The sequence below is a fragment of the Pagrus major genome, chromosome 3 (genome assembly GCF_040436345.1).
Source record: "Pagrus major chromosome 3, Pma_NU_1.0".
Classification (NCBI taxonomy): Eukaryota; Metazoa; Chordata; class Actinopteri; order Spariformes; family Sparidae; genus Pagrus; species Pagrus major.
This window is the reverse complement of record NC_133217.1, coordinates 13,068,040-13,082,941: the sequence shown is the minus strand read 5'-3', so window position 1 is coordinate 13,082,941 and position 14,902 is coordinate 13,068,040. Positions and strand designations below refer to the sequence as shown.

Sequence of the window (14,902 nt, the reverse complement as noted above, 5' to 3'; positions counted from 1 at the left end):
TATTTCAAAACACTGCTGAATAAAGTGGCTCTCTTGTTGCATTTGTTAGTTTCTGCTTTGTTTCCAACAACTGCCAAAATCTCGTCGACACAAATCCAATCCTTTGACATCCTGCACGACATGCCAACAAAAGCACACAAGGACCAACAAAAGCTTGGTAATGCTGGACCATCACCCAGTTGTCTTGAGCGTGTGATGTCTAATTTCATGTAACCAAGCAGCAATTACTATGAATTCTCATTTGTTATTCTCAAAAAATATAAATTGTTTGCGCTTTCTCCACCGCTGTTTCACAAAAAACACATTTCTAAAAGTAATGATTTGAATTTAGTTAAAAACACAATTTTGTTAGCTGCAGTGTCACTTTTGGTTAAAAAACAAAAACAAAAAACAGCTTCTTGGTACCTCCAGTTGTGTCGCTGACAATTCTGTAACAATCAACAAGTCTTCCTTCAAAGTGTACTTAAATGTTCAAGCAGCCCTAAACACCCGATGATATGTTTGAACATATCCGCAAGCTATGTATATCAGCCCATCCAGCAGATAACATTAGGATCTATTTGGAGTTGTGGTTTTAGCAACCCAATGAAATACCGTCTATTATTCACTTTCCTGTTAGCTCTATTTTGCCGAATCTTGAGGGAAAAAACAGGCTCTTTAGCCACTAAGTGCTCCAAAGTGTTCACCAGCTACTTGCTAATTTGTCTTGCTGCTGTTATGGTCCGGGCAAAACAGGTGGCTGCTGCTTCAGGTAAGAGGGTTGATGAAAATGGGGCCGGTGAACCAAAACAGTAGAGATGCAGGCTGCAGACCCAAAAGAGCTAAAGGACAGTATACACTCCATAGAGCGCACGACACATCTTCACATTACACTTTTGCTTAATTGTGTATAGAAAAACAATGTGTAGTGCAGCTTTAAACTTTGATTACAACTAATAGAGTTTAAAGCTGATTATTATTCAGTCACTTTAGTGTAACCTTAGTGAAGCTGAGCTGATGTAGGAGTCACATTTTCCTGTGTAGTGATTAATCTGTGCTGAGAAGAAATGCATTATGTATGCTTTCATAGTTGCAGCGACAAAGTATTTATGAATTTGATTAATTAAGTTAGGGCAATGCTAACATTTAATCACATAAATTATAACAGGATACCACGATACATTAAAGAGAGGAGACCTGGCTTTACAGCTGTTCAGCTAACAGTAGATGCTGCATGGCTATTGTGTATATTGTGCACTGTATGTGTTGGAGGACTGTACTGTCTATTTGTCTCTATATTAACAAGAATAGCGATTCAAAGCAAGAAGCATTCTTGTTCCGGCTCAGAATGATATATTGAGGCACACATTCTGCACACAGGGGCTTTAAGTAACAGAGAAAGTGAAGTCCAGTGCAGTAAATGTATTTGTCTGCTTCTCCCAAGTGGGAAAGCATTGCCAACTCTCCTTGGTAATGTGGTCAATCACGCTGTGTGTGCGACTCGGACAGTGTTCCAGCTAGTTGCTGTAGGGCTGACAAACACAGAATGAGCCGTGGACTGGAATTTAAGTGTGGACGTGACATTAGTCCGGTCTAATGCGGAGTCATTAAAGTGACAAGTCTAAAAGAAGAACAAACCAAAAAATACTCTTGATTGTTGGACTCTCCTCATCTTTCTATCACTGTGAAAACAAAGGACACACATACAATTGCACTACAGTTGCTAAAGGGGTGGGTGGTAGGATGCGTGTGTCAAATTATAAAAAAATTACAGCAAAGTTTGTACAAGAGGGACAAAAACGCATTAAAATAGTATCACTCATCAGCAGGGGCAACTGTATAACATAAGGAGAGCTCGACATATGCGCAGACATTTCGCAACAGAAAATAAAAAACACCATGCCAACAAACAAACACAATAAAAGCATATTTACGTAGGGACACAAGCGTGGCAGCTCTGTGCTAGTAAGCTGTTTACTTGCCAAAGCCACAAACTTTTAATTTGCCTGTAATTAAGACCATTAATCCCTGTGTATGCTTGGCTCGCAACTGACTGTTTATGTTGTGAGAAAAAAAAGTGGGTGTCGGGGAACGTAAAGGCATTTTCCATCCGGCTCTCTGCCTACACACATGCCATTTAGTTCTTGACATCAGCTCTGGGAGGTCTGATGAGATCAAGTTCATTTTTCATGTGTGACTGTTGATCGTCTTTTCTTTGATGCGATCATATTAACATTTGCAGCTCTTCCCACACATGCATGCGTTTCGTCTTACGTGTTCTGGCAAGCACGCGTCTACAAAGAGATGTATCAGATATACCACAGTGAGAGAGAGAGAGAGAGAGGTCGTTAAATAATCGTACGAGAGTTCAATTTGATTTACTTCAAAACTACATTGATTTAACACACTGTAGTATACACAGTATGTGGTACAGCGCAGTATATGGTGAGTTTATGGCTTGAACTGCACGCACACACAAACGCACACACACACACACACACACACACACACACACACAGGATCCATTAAAGCTCTCTTCTCTACGCATGGACGTTTGTGCCAAAAGGCCTTTGCTGGTATTCATCATTTCAAAGGACCCTTGCCTTTGAACTCCCAAAAGCACGCTGAATCTGTTGTGATAGATTCACAGATGCATACATAAACACATAAAGCACACGAAGACACACGCATACACAGATTTCCTCAAGGCCCTTGAAAGGACGAGCGTAGCCTCTCTCGCAAACCCTCTCTTTCCATTGCCGTTCCCCAAACAGCATGGCAAAACATCCCGGAGGCCATACTTTAGATTACGACGTCTCCCTATTCCTCCTTCAACTTTGCAGCCTCTTTGTCTGGCAATGGGGACAGTTTTGTTTTATTTAAATATTAACCTTGTATAGCCCCAACTTTGAAAAAGATGAAAACAAAAAAGCAAATAAACAAATGAATAAATACATAGAAAAGTATTAGTCAGTAGGGAGGGTGAGGACACATAAAGGCTCCAGACCAGACCAGCTCCAGCAGCATTCACATTAATATGTATCATTTAATATGGAAAATGATACAGGATTCTTTGCCTTAGCGATAATAAAGGAAAAGCACTTACCCCTGTGATAATTGTTGAGCCTGTGAGTGATTACATATCATCCAAGCATACGCACTTTCACTTGGACTGAAATCAATCCAGGAATGAAAAAGGTTATTATTCAGAAAGCGGCCACCGATTTTGCTTCAAACTGTCCTTTGTTTTAGTGTCTTTGCGTCCACTAATGCCATTATTCCAACGTTATGCAGAATCTATTTATATTCTGCCAACGTAGTAAGCACGGAACGAATTAAAAGACTGATGAATATTGAATATTAACAATGAATATTCCTTTCTTATGTCAATGCTTTCAAAGTTTTATAAAAGGATGCTCTAAATACACAATTAAAATTGCATAGAGACAATGCACATGCCTAAAGCTTACTTTATGTTTTGAAATGTCAAAGGCTTTCGCTCTGTGCCAGATTTAAACATCTCAGTAGAGTCTGCTCTATTGAGACGTTATTTCAATTGGTTGCTCCTTTTCCACTCCAATGGCAGTCTGATAAAGACGTTTCAGCTGGACAGTCTGAGCGAGATTGGAATAAAGTCCTGAGGTACCTTCAACACCAGGACTAGATGAGGCTGCACTAGTGACTTATTGCTATCCTTGACAAGGTATAGGCCTAACAGGTAATCTCAGAGACAATAGCAGAAGAGCTCCGCTGAAGGACTTCTCAGTAATCTAAACCGAGCCAACCATGGAAGAGGCATAGAAGTCCCAACTAAAGGCTTTGCTCAGCTGTGATCCTTCAGGGTGGCTGAGGGAGAGCTTGGAAAGTGGGTATGTATTCAATGGATGAATATGGAACTGAAAACTCTGGTGAGGAGTCAAAGCAGCGAGCATGAGCAGAGAGGAAAGATGAGGGTTATGCTGCATTCACACCATGTCAGCAGAACAGGAAGTTTACCAATATTCCAAATTGTAAGTGTTCATTCATCATTATTAAAGTTTGTTAAATGAAAATTAGGCCTAAGTTAGAGAGCTGCAGTGTGCTACATTTGTAGCAGTTCTTTAACAAGTGAAACCAGGTACATATAGATATATAGCTCACTGTATATAGGTGAGTTGATATGGAATGACCCTTTAACGATGCTCTAAAGATGTGCTCACAATAACAGTGCTAATATGCTGACCTTCAGCAGGCCAATGTTTACCATATTCATCCTCTTAGTTTAGCGTGTTAGCATGCTAATATTTGCTAATCAGCACTTAACAGAAATTACATCTGAGGTTGGTGGCGACAAAATGTATTTGGTCTTAAGCAAAAGTAGTGTTAACCTGGTGATGGTATTTGATGGAAAGTTAAGGATAACCAGAGTTCTTGCAATCCATCCTGAGAGAGGACATGCATATCTGGCAACCTCATGGTGGCGCTGGAGGAAAAGTGAGGAGGACATTTAAGTCTTTAGGCTCCACACTTCGTGAGTTGCAAATGTTGCTGGGGGGTCAAATATTGATGCTTTGGGTTGGTTTCAACCAGAGCTGCCATTGTTGTCAGTACTGAATTTTATTTCAGCAAAGTATGTTGACACGTTTTTGTTCTTACCAAGTGGAAGATAACATGCCTATCAGAATTTACCAATATCCTATACTAGACTGTTAGAAGGCTGACGTTCAGTTTTTTCCTGTCAGTCTGCGTGATTTTAGATGAATGCAGCATCAGTCCACATTTTTTGCAAGAGGACAGACACATTTGGTCTTGACAAGAGCTACAATGGAAGAACACAAAATACAAATGCTTATGCATGTAAATTCAAGAGCTGTGAAAGTAAGTTTTGCGATTAGGGGGAAGAAGAAAAAGACAGTCATGCTTGAATAGGCAGAGAGGCAAAGAGAGAGAGAGAGAGATCGGGTGTATCATGTAAATGGGGATGGTACTAACCAGGACACACTGCTATGTTGCAGAGTTTGGTCTGAACCTCGGGCTGTCCGCAAGCCATGACCCCGCCTCCGTTCACACAGTTCCTGGTTCGCGTTCTGGAGCCCCGCCCACAGGTCACAGAGCACAGACTCCATGATGACCACTCCTCCCACAGCCCATGCACTGCAAACACCCACAGACACACGCACAAACACAACATGGGGATGAGGAATGAGGGAGGGAGGAAGGGAGGGAGGGGGGAGGGAGGGGGTGGAGCATCCCATCGCAGGCAGGAGGGTTAGAGAATGAGAGAAACATGACATATTAAATGAGTCTGAGCACATTCCTTAACAAAACATGAAGGAGGGTCTGACCTCCGCAGAAACATTCCAGTTACAAAGGAAAAGAAAGGCCAATAATGAAGCTGTACCCACATGTTACTGTATGAAATAAAAATGGAGGTCAGGAATGGTCACTCTGGCATTTGAAGTCATGCGGTTATGCAGTTTGATTCATGACAAGGGAATGAATATGGTAAGTTTGCCTCTGAAAGTGTTAGAGCTTTCAGTTACTATAAACAGTGAACCAAAGGATCCAAACACTCCTTAGACTTCAAACACTTCAAACACTAATTAAAGTATTAAAAATGTTTCTCCCCTTTTTCTCTCTTTATTGCACGTCTCATCCCATTTTAGCAACAGATGGAAGTTGAAATAAATCAAAATAGAATAAATGAGCAGCGGAGTTGCACAAAAACTTTGCAGATAATGAACTTGACTTCCAGACTTCTCTTGTGATGCCGCTACTCTCAGCGCTACTTCTGGCAGGGAGGCGTCTACTTGATCCGTATTTTAACTCCGTGACACCGACAGACTGTGCCATGTGGGATGCACACACATGCACAAAAATAATTGCCGGAATCATTGGGAGATGTCTGACCTGTGACTAGAGGGAATAATGATGGTAGACGGATATTAGAATGCTAAAGAAATGTTCAATAGGAGACTCGAAAAGGAGGAGAAAATGAATGACAGGATTGGTTAATGAGTGTCAAGACGGGAGAGAATAAAAACCGAACATGACAAAAAGATTTGAGCTCGAAAAGTTTGAAAGACTGACGTTGAGAAAGGGAGGGGGTTATTTTGAAAATGCAGAAATGTTCGGCGAGAGACCAGAGAAGATTAAGCTATGTTGAAAGAGATGGAAGAAAGAGAGAGGAGCAGATTCGGAGAGACGCTGGAAGAAAGATAGAAGGCGAGATATAGGGATGTATACAGAGGGAAGGAGGGAGAGAAAGTTAGAGACAGCAGGATGGAGATTGCTGGTCTTGTGTTGAGCAAAGCTAAATAAATCATGGTGATAAATAATTAAGTCTACTCTGTGAAGGAAGGCTCAGAGGAGCAAGAGTAGAAGGCTGAGAGAGAGGGAGAAGACGGTGGTATTAAGAAGTACGCCGATATGTACAGCTGGTAAATAGATATCCTTAGATTCAGCAACACATGGTATCAATGTGTCTTTGAGCTGCTGTACAAAGTGGCTATACTGTTGTCAGAGCGGCGAGGAGAAAAAAAAAAATCATCAGGACTGTATCCGCTGATAAGCATTTGAGATGCTTTTTCATAGCCTACTATGCTGTTTAATGAAATGCCTTTTCAAGCAAGCTCATTTGTGGGCCTCACTGAACTGGAGGCAGATGGCAGCTGTTCTTATGTAAAAACGTAGCCTAGTTATAACATAAGTGTTTACTAATTAAAGACATATACACAACTCAATTTAAACTGTTCAACCACGTAAAAAAGTTCTTACGTTAGTAAAAAAATAACGGTCCAACCAGCTAGATCGGCAAGCTCACGCAACCAACCAACAAAGCCAACATTAGCTTGCTGGTGTTGAACATTGGCCAAATATCTGGAAGGATACTTGATTAATGGACTGTTTGATAATGATTTTGAATTACATTACCAAAAAAGATACAATTGAACAAAAGTTATATCAATAATGTAGACAAAATCTACAATCTAAAAAAGCATCAGCTAGGTTAGCATAATCACATTTTTAATGGCTTGAATGCTGCTAAAACACAGATGTCTTTCCACATATTGTATGCAGATTAATGTAAAATAAAGCCATAAGCCTACCTACATTTCCAAAGAATAGGCTGTTTGGCTTTTTATATTTTTTTATATATGATTTCCTGTTAACTCTGTTGATTTCTTTTGGTTGGATGCACAATCGACGGCCTATTTCCGTGCAACCTTGTCCCACATTATTAAAGTCATTACTAGCAAAGATCTTTCTGAAGTTTTAGTAGTCCGACCGAATTTGAGTACATATTAAGGCCTAAATAAGAACTTGTTGTTGCTGATTTGAAAGTTGATATTTTCATGCAGCTGATGGCTGATGTATTGAGCTGAAGTGTGTCAGCCGAAATATTTCATCAACCATGAAACAAGATTTCAGATATTCAATTGAATAAATCATGGTGATGATAATAAAATACATCTGGCGTAGATAGATAGATCATGGTAGATAAGCCAATTTCTTGGGGGTATCTAATTCCAAAACTGCAAAGCCTTCTCAGGAAGCAATTACAAGCAGAGAAAAGCTAAACAAATATAATTCAGCAAGGGTTTCTGTTATTTTGCATCTTTTTTTTCTATACTACAACGCTATAGGTTTGCCTGTAAGACATTACTTATTCATCCAAATCGAAAATCCATCTCTCAAACCCAGTATAAGTGTATCTGCAGTCTGACTGCTGAAAGCCAATCAATTTGTCCATAAAATCTAGCTAGAAGCAGCTTTTGGACTAAGACACATTAAAAGGAGAAAATATCAGTTGGAGAGGGGAATGGGAGACGGAATAATGTGAAAGCAGATAAGCAAATTAAAGATGAAACAAATTACAAAAATGTCCTCTGATACTGGGATTAGGATTGTATTACACCACCTATTGGTGACTAGGTAAATAATCCTCATCAAGTGATATTTCCTGCCTTAATGAAGCAGTATGGCAACTGTCTCAAATATGCTGTTTTCCCTGATTCCATGAAGCGCGTTACATAAAACGGCACATCTTGTAGTTCATTTGTGCACATTAAAAGGGATTTTATTGCCATCAGGGTTGCAGTCACTGAGGGAGTTGGAGAAGAGCATGTTTACAGCAGCAAGTGCGGATAAAAAAGAATGATATAACAAACTGATCAGCGCTGATCAAACCACATAGTGACAGATCTGCGTAACACCCGGTCACAAAATCAAGTTCATGAACTCCAGAAAGTCAGCTTTGTGAGGGGTAGATGAAAAATATGTTGCTGAGAAATGTGCAAAACATGAAGCGCAGAGACTCACTCACACTGGCCTGGGTTTCTGATGCAAATACAAGCAAGCTCTAGAGAAGAGATAAAAAAAATCTGTGCCCACCCTGTTTTATTCAAACATATGCATGCACATGAACACTCATCACAGCACAGATCCCCAGCACCACAGAGAATAGGGATATGTGTAATGAGGATGCATGACTTCTAAACATGCTTTTAAAATCTAATAAATAGGCTTACATATAACAATGCATGCTGTATGAAGATATCAACTTTAAATTTATTTCTAGTTGTTGAAGCACATAGTCTATAATAAGACTCGTGCATCATATTGATCCTCAGGATTAACATCATTACCCGAGGTTTTATCCGGGGTCATAGCACAGCGTGGCTGCGTTATTTAAAGCTCTGTCTGAGGATGTGTGCGTGGGTAAGTTTGTGTGTTCCCCATCTGCATGAGTCTGCCCCTGACTTCATGACTGCATCCTTGCATGCACCCTCGAGTCTCTTTGCTTGAATGATTACTGGAAGTGTGATGTTGCAGCGTTTGACTACGCATTGACCCAGACATACTGTATTCATAATGCACCATTGTTCCGCTCCGTGTTTTAAATGTCACTGGATCTATGGCAAATGAGCAGTGGCTAAATAGAAGAGAAGTAGGGGTACTACTTCATTTTGCACGCTCTGGGGCATGAAAGCCATATACTTCAGCGCATATTTAAAAAAAAAAAAAGTTAATTTGCCGGACCAATTACTGCCTAGTTTGCTTTGTCAAGAGCCAGACCATTACTTAAAATTGATTATCTGTATCACCTTAATTTAGGAGCTTTACCCATGAAAAAACGAGGAGGAAAAAAATGTCTATTTTCACTTCATTGGCTTTCTGTCCAAGCTACTTCTCTTTGATGTCCCCTAACCCGGGCAGACACACATACAGTACAAGCATGCACAGCCCTGTGCCCAGAGACATATCCACCCACACTCATAGCACACCCTCCTGAGTCCTAACTTGTGCACAAACACAAATAAATGGCAAAAAAGACGAATAGAAAATTCTGGCAAATCCATGTGACGGATTAAGTATGCAGACTGCACTGTCCTCACCTCAGGATACTTTGGGAGAAACTGTGCAAGAGTGTGTTCACTTATGGCTGCTTGCCGTGAATATTTGCGGTTGTGAGTAAATGCATACGAAACCGAGTACAGGATGTTGGCTGAAACCATTTCACTTGCAGATCTTTCGTATAAAACAGGATATTGGCACAACTGGCCGCCATGTTCTGAACAGCAGGTTTTGAAAGGCACAGCTCAGGCATACAAGCATGAGCTAAATGTAGATGTATACACTACTTCCTCTCAAAACTGGAAGAAGAGTTGTTTCATTTTAGAACATTTTATTTCACAGCGAGCCTTGCATGTAAAGTGCAGTACTTATACTATTTGAAGTATAAAATTGTGATTTAATTGGAAGCCCAAATTACCGCAGTCTTGAGTAGTTTGTATGCGCTTGTGTTTGCCTCTTTCTACTTTGCTACATGTTTGTTTAACACTCCCTACTGGAAGATAGACAGGGCTTCATCCAGCAGCAAAGAGATTAACAAATCAAGCAAGCATGTAGAATGTGCCCCAATTAGACTCAAAGCTCAAAAATTACCCCAAAAAATATTGAAGAAAATTATTTTAAAAGTCAATCACATCAAGTTAAACATTAAACACTTTTATGTCTCTTCGCTACCGCCCTCACATTCCCAGTCTACTTGAATTTGGTGCGATCCCATCCAGGCAGTCCCTGGAGTGCCCCTGCACCCCTCCAGGACCACGTCAGGAAACATCAGAGGAGTGGGGAAGAAAATGAAATAATAAACGGAACATAACACAGCAACCAATATTCCATCAAAGGAACGGCTGAGGATATTAATATCGACACTGAATGGAAAATGAGGCACTTAGACATACAAATCGCATTGGCACATTTGCATAAAAACAAGATTAGCATATGCACCGACAGGGAAGGAAAATGTTCCTCTCGCTTCTCTCGTTTTTTTCCGTTGCATCAGTAAACACCGAGTGACTCACATGTGAAAGCATGCGAGTGCTCAAAATGAAAGGCCTTGTCTTAAAGCGGTGCTCTACAGACTTAGCAGCTAAAGTCCAATGACTGCACCCCATGCTGTGACAATGACATTCAGACAGTAGTGGCCTCACTTTTGCTTTGAGTTATCTGTCCTCAGAGAAGTTTTGGGCCTGGATCTTTCATTTAATAGTCCGTCCCCAAACACATCACTGTCATTTTTAGAATTTCTGTGTATGGAGGGCATTGGTGCCATATTCCTAGTAATGCACTCTCTTAGGTAGCATTGATTCAGAGAGGTTATAGACTAGAGACTATCCCACTGTCTGTCAACAAGAATAGAGGGCCATGTTTTGTTCCGCCCTGGCAGTGAAGGAAATACAGGCTTTTTTAATATGTTCCTGGGAGAGGACACAGTCAGCTGCCTAGTCTGGGCATCAGTGATCACTCCCTTTGTCATATTCTGGATTGATATTCCAAATAGTTTCTCTTGTTACAGTGGAGCACCAAAAAGATCCATTTTGTCTTGACAGTGATCAAACGAAACATTTCAGATTTTGCTTGGCCCATGTTGGTAAGAACATCAGTGATGAGGATGTTGTTGTTGAAAGGACTGCACCAGGAAGAATATCCAGGGCAAGATTTTAAACAAATCCAATGTTGTCGTCCATCTGGACAAGCAGATGTGAAGCTGGCAGATCCCTTGGCTGTATCCCCTCTGGTGAAGAATAGTGCTACAGCCTTAACTTTGAAAGAATACTGCATCGATTTAGCTTGCACTCCAATAACACTGGGACTCAAAATGGATGATTAATAAAAGTATTAAACCGTTTAAAAAGTATAAAAAAAACTGATGCAGCAGAACCAGAGCTCTGTTTTAAATTCCGTGATTTCCCCTTACTTGTCAAGCTCCTACATTACCCATAATGCAACTTAAGTGCCAAAGGGCCGGTGCTGATACTGATACTAGGAAGTCAAAAAAATTCCGATATCAATATATATTTGCCGATATACATATATTTTTTGCAATGATCCCTCAAATGTGGTTATCAAACGCTTGTGACAAAGATGTGCAATGGAGGCAGGATATTTTACAGGTTAACTAAAATTATAATTGTCCAGAACTAGAACTTCACTGGAAATGTAATCATTTTAAATCACTGCATCACAGCATTGTGTTTTTTAAACCCAAACGTTTTCATATCAGCCCTACTGATATATCGGTCGGGCTCTAGGAGTAACGACAGAGCAGGACTCCATTTTTTGTGGACAGAGCATTAGTAGTGGATTAGGGAAGGGACACATACCAGGCAGGAGTGAGCTAATGCCATACGGGATTTCACTTCAATTGCAATCAGGGCAATCAAACCGGAGCAGGATAGGCAGTACTTCACAATTTCATCTTGTAACGACCTACAGCGGCAATCAAACCGGAGCAGCACTCACGTTGTTCAGGATGAGCCGTACACAGGATCCATCAGTGACTTGATCTGGCCTGATTGTGTTGTGTGTTGCTGAGGAAAAAATGGATGAGGAGCTCCTCATTGTCGCTCCTGCCATTTTTGTAGCAAGCAGACAGGGTTGAATACGCTCACCCTGTTTGGCAGAGCGTGACATTTTTTAGCTGATTGGTTAAATATATTTTGGAGCTGCCACTGCATCTAAAATGAAAAACTAATTTGTTGGAAGCCAAGCCAAAAGCGCAGCTGCAGTTATCATTTTGAATGGTTTTCTGTGATTGTTACTATCATGTGAGCATAGATTTGATTTACATTTAACAACTTCCATCTTCATATATGCCTAATGATGGTCTTCCACACTGCAGTATATCTACAGATGTAAGCAGATGTTGATATAGATACAGACAAGACGAGAGGAGTGAGAACGGAGCTGAAGGAAAAGTGGAAGAGCAGAGCAGAGCTAAAGATAGAGATGCCAGGAAGTATGAATTTCTGAGCTGTGGCAACTCTAATAGACTTGCTGACATCGAGCTCAGGTGTCATGTCTGTCTCTCTGTGTCTATCTCTCTCTCTCTTTCACTCTCAGCTGGCCAGTAGTGTGAATTGAAGTGACAAAATGACATTCTCATTCTCTAGCTTTTTTTTTTCTCCTGCACCATGGCTAGATTATGTTTTGGCTGAGCAGAGCCCATGTGGTGTGTTTGATTGTGTGTGTGTGTGTGTGTGTGGTTGCGCGCGTGTGTGTGTGTATACCGCCTACCTTCCTCAAAAGTGACAGAGTCACACACTGTCATTATTTTCTTCAGCTTTCTTAACACGTTGTAGAATGACAAATAAATGCTGCATGCTTGAGTGAGGTGCTAAACAGAGAGCCTATTGTTTAAAGCTGCATTTTGTCATATTTTACATTTACAAAACAAAACAATAAAATAAAAAAGAGGCTTACAGTATATTCAAACTGAAATGCACACTGCAAACACCGTGTTTGGTCATCATTTTTGCAACACTGTGTTTATTTTCTTGACCTTTTAATGCCTATTTAGGGTCACAATGGCTGGGGGCATATCCCAGCATGCACTGTGGGGAGGTAGGCACCCTGGAAAGAGTTAGTCATCAGTCGACTATGCAAACTACACATAGATAAAGATTGAACTGAATTCAGGCCGTGCTGTTAGAGCAGCCCACAGAGGGTCTAATACAGATACCTGAGCCTGTGATCCCAGGTTCACCCGGACAGGAAGCGGTGTTGTTGCACATGCGTGTTTCCCGCAGGGCGCCGCTGCACAGTGTCCCATAGGGAGAAGAAACACATGATCGTGTCCTCACTTGCCAGCCTTGCCCGCAAGTAAGAGAACACACACTCCACTGCGACCACTCCTCGGCAGCGGGGTCACCTGGAGAGAGACACGAGAGTGTGCAGAGAAAGGTTAAGTCTTAATGATTCTAGTTTTATGACGCTAGTCACATGGTACACAAAATAATAAAGAAGGGCATTATTATTATTAATAATAATAAACTTTAACTTTATTAGAACCTGACAGATACACTGATTGTTATATCCATACTGGCGTATATGTTGTCTGTTATGCACGGATTATGATGCAGAAATATTTGTTTAGGTGATTTATGATTATTAAATTCCCGGTAAAGTTTATTGTTTCAGTGCAGATCCACAAGAAGCTGCAATTTTACGATATAGGTAAAATGTGTGACACAACAGCATTATAATGAAGTACTGTAGTGCCACAGAGATGCCATGGTCTACAGGTCTTGCTCTCCAGGTGTAAAAAAAAAACAAAAAACATTTTTGTTTGGTACAGACCCCAACAAATGTCACATCATCATGATTTTAATACTTTGTTTCAGGGTTAATGATTATTTCCACTGAACATGAATCATATCACAATCTCAAAATCTGTGAAAATGACCACAATATGATTTTTGACCATATCGTGCAGCCATATCTCTGATACATATCTGTGTCGCAAGTGTTTGATAACCACATTTGAGGGATCACTGCAATAAAAAAAAGTGTGTATATCGGCCATTAACAGAATTTTTTACTTCCTAATATCAGTACCTGGCCCAAAAATTGAGTATCAGCCTCCACAGCTTGGAGGAAATAAAATTAACTGCAGGCTTTAAAACGTCCTCTAAAACAAAGGGTGACGTGACAGGAGACACAACACATCTTGTTTCTCTGCGCTCATAGGCAAAGCAGACAACCATGGGGCTCGAGTGCAACTGTTATGTTATCACAATACATATGTTGCTCTATCATAGCAGTCACTCAGTAAAAAGCCATTGCAAAGAAGTTACAGGAGCTGCTGTTAATGGAGATGTATGACAAGGAACATAGTGGCTGCATTGATTCCTGTAAGCACTTTTTAGTTTCACTTTTTGTTTAATGAAATAAAATGAAAATTCCTTTGGATGACTGCGACACTGATGCGGGGTTACCACAATGAAAAAAGACAAACGACATCATGATCTATACAATTGTCAAGAAACGGGGGGGGGGGGGGAACTGGGACTCTGTTGCTCTGAAAGAGAAAAAGATGGCTCTAGATCATCATTCGTTGGATATAGGAGAGCTTTGCTTCTATTGTTCTATGACAGATTTGCATAATATTCACATGGCCTGGCCCGTGATGCTGTATTATTAACAGATATATGATATTCCAGCACACTAAGTATGGGCGAAATATGACTTGTAGATATTATTAATTGATTTAAGCCCTTAATGAGAATGAACCTTTATTGAATATACATAAGGATGTGTTAAGAGATGTGTTTTAAGGGCAATATTAATAGAAATGGAATTATGGTAAAACATACACAGCTTTAAGCCAAAAAGAATGGCTTCAGATGTTAATAAAGCTGGCAGATTGGGTGTTACGACACGTTGGTGGATGATCTTGAGTTCTCCAGGCAGCTGTGGAGAGCGTCCCATTGTTCCCCCTGAGTTACGCCCTTGAAAACGAAAAACTACGAGTCAAGTCATCCCCTCTTTTCTCTCTCTCTCTCTCTCTCTCTATAAATTGTTTATGAGCGCCGTGTCCTTTGATGGAGGCGTCATCACATGGCAAAGAAGGAAATCAAATTAATTGCATGTCCGT

At 40.5% G+C, this 14,902-nt stretch overlaps 1 protein-coding gene across 1 annotated transcript in view; it reads right to left on the bottom strand.

Annotated features, from left to right (window-relative positions):
- adgrb2 (adhesion G protein-coupled receptor B2) overlaps nt 1-14,902 on the bottom strand; it is a 147,135-nt gene that overhangs the window by 94,102 nt on the left and 38,131 nt on the right. The window contains exons 3-4 of the mRNA XM_073463201.1: nt 12,989-13,177; nt 4,951-5,112 (exon numbers count right to left, since the gene is read on the bottom strand). Coding sequence (XP_073319302.1) covers nt 4,951-5,112; nt 12,989-13,177 — 351 coding nt within the window. The remainder of the gene's footprint in view (nt 1-4,950; nt 5,113-12,988; nt 13,178-14,902) is intronic.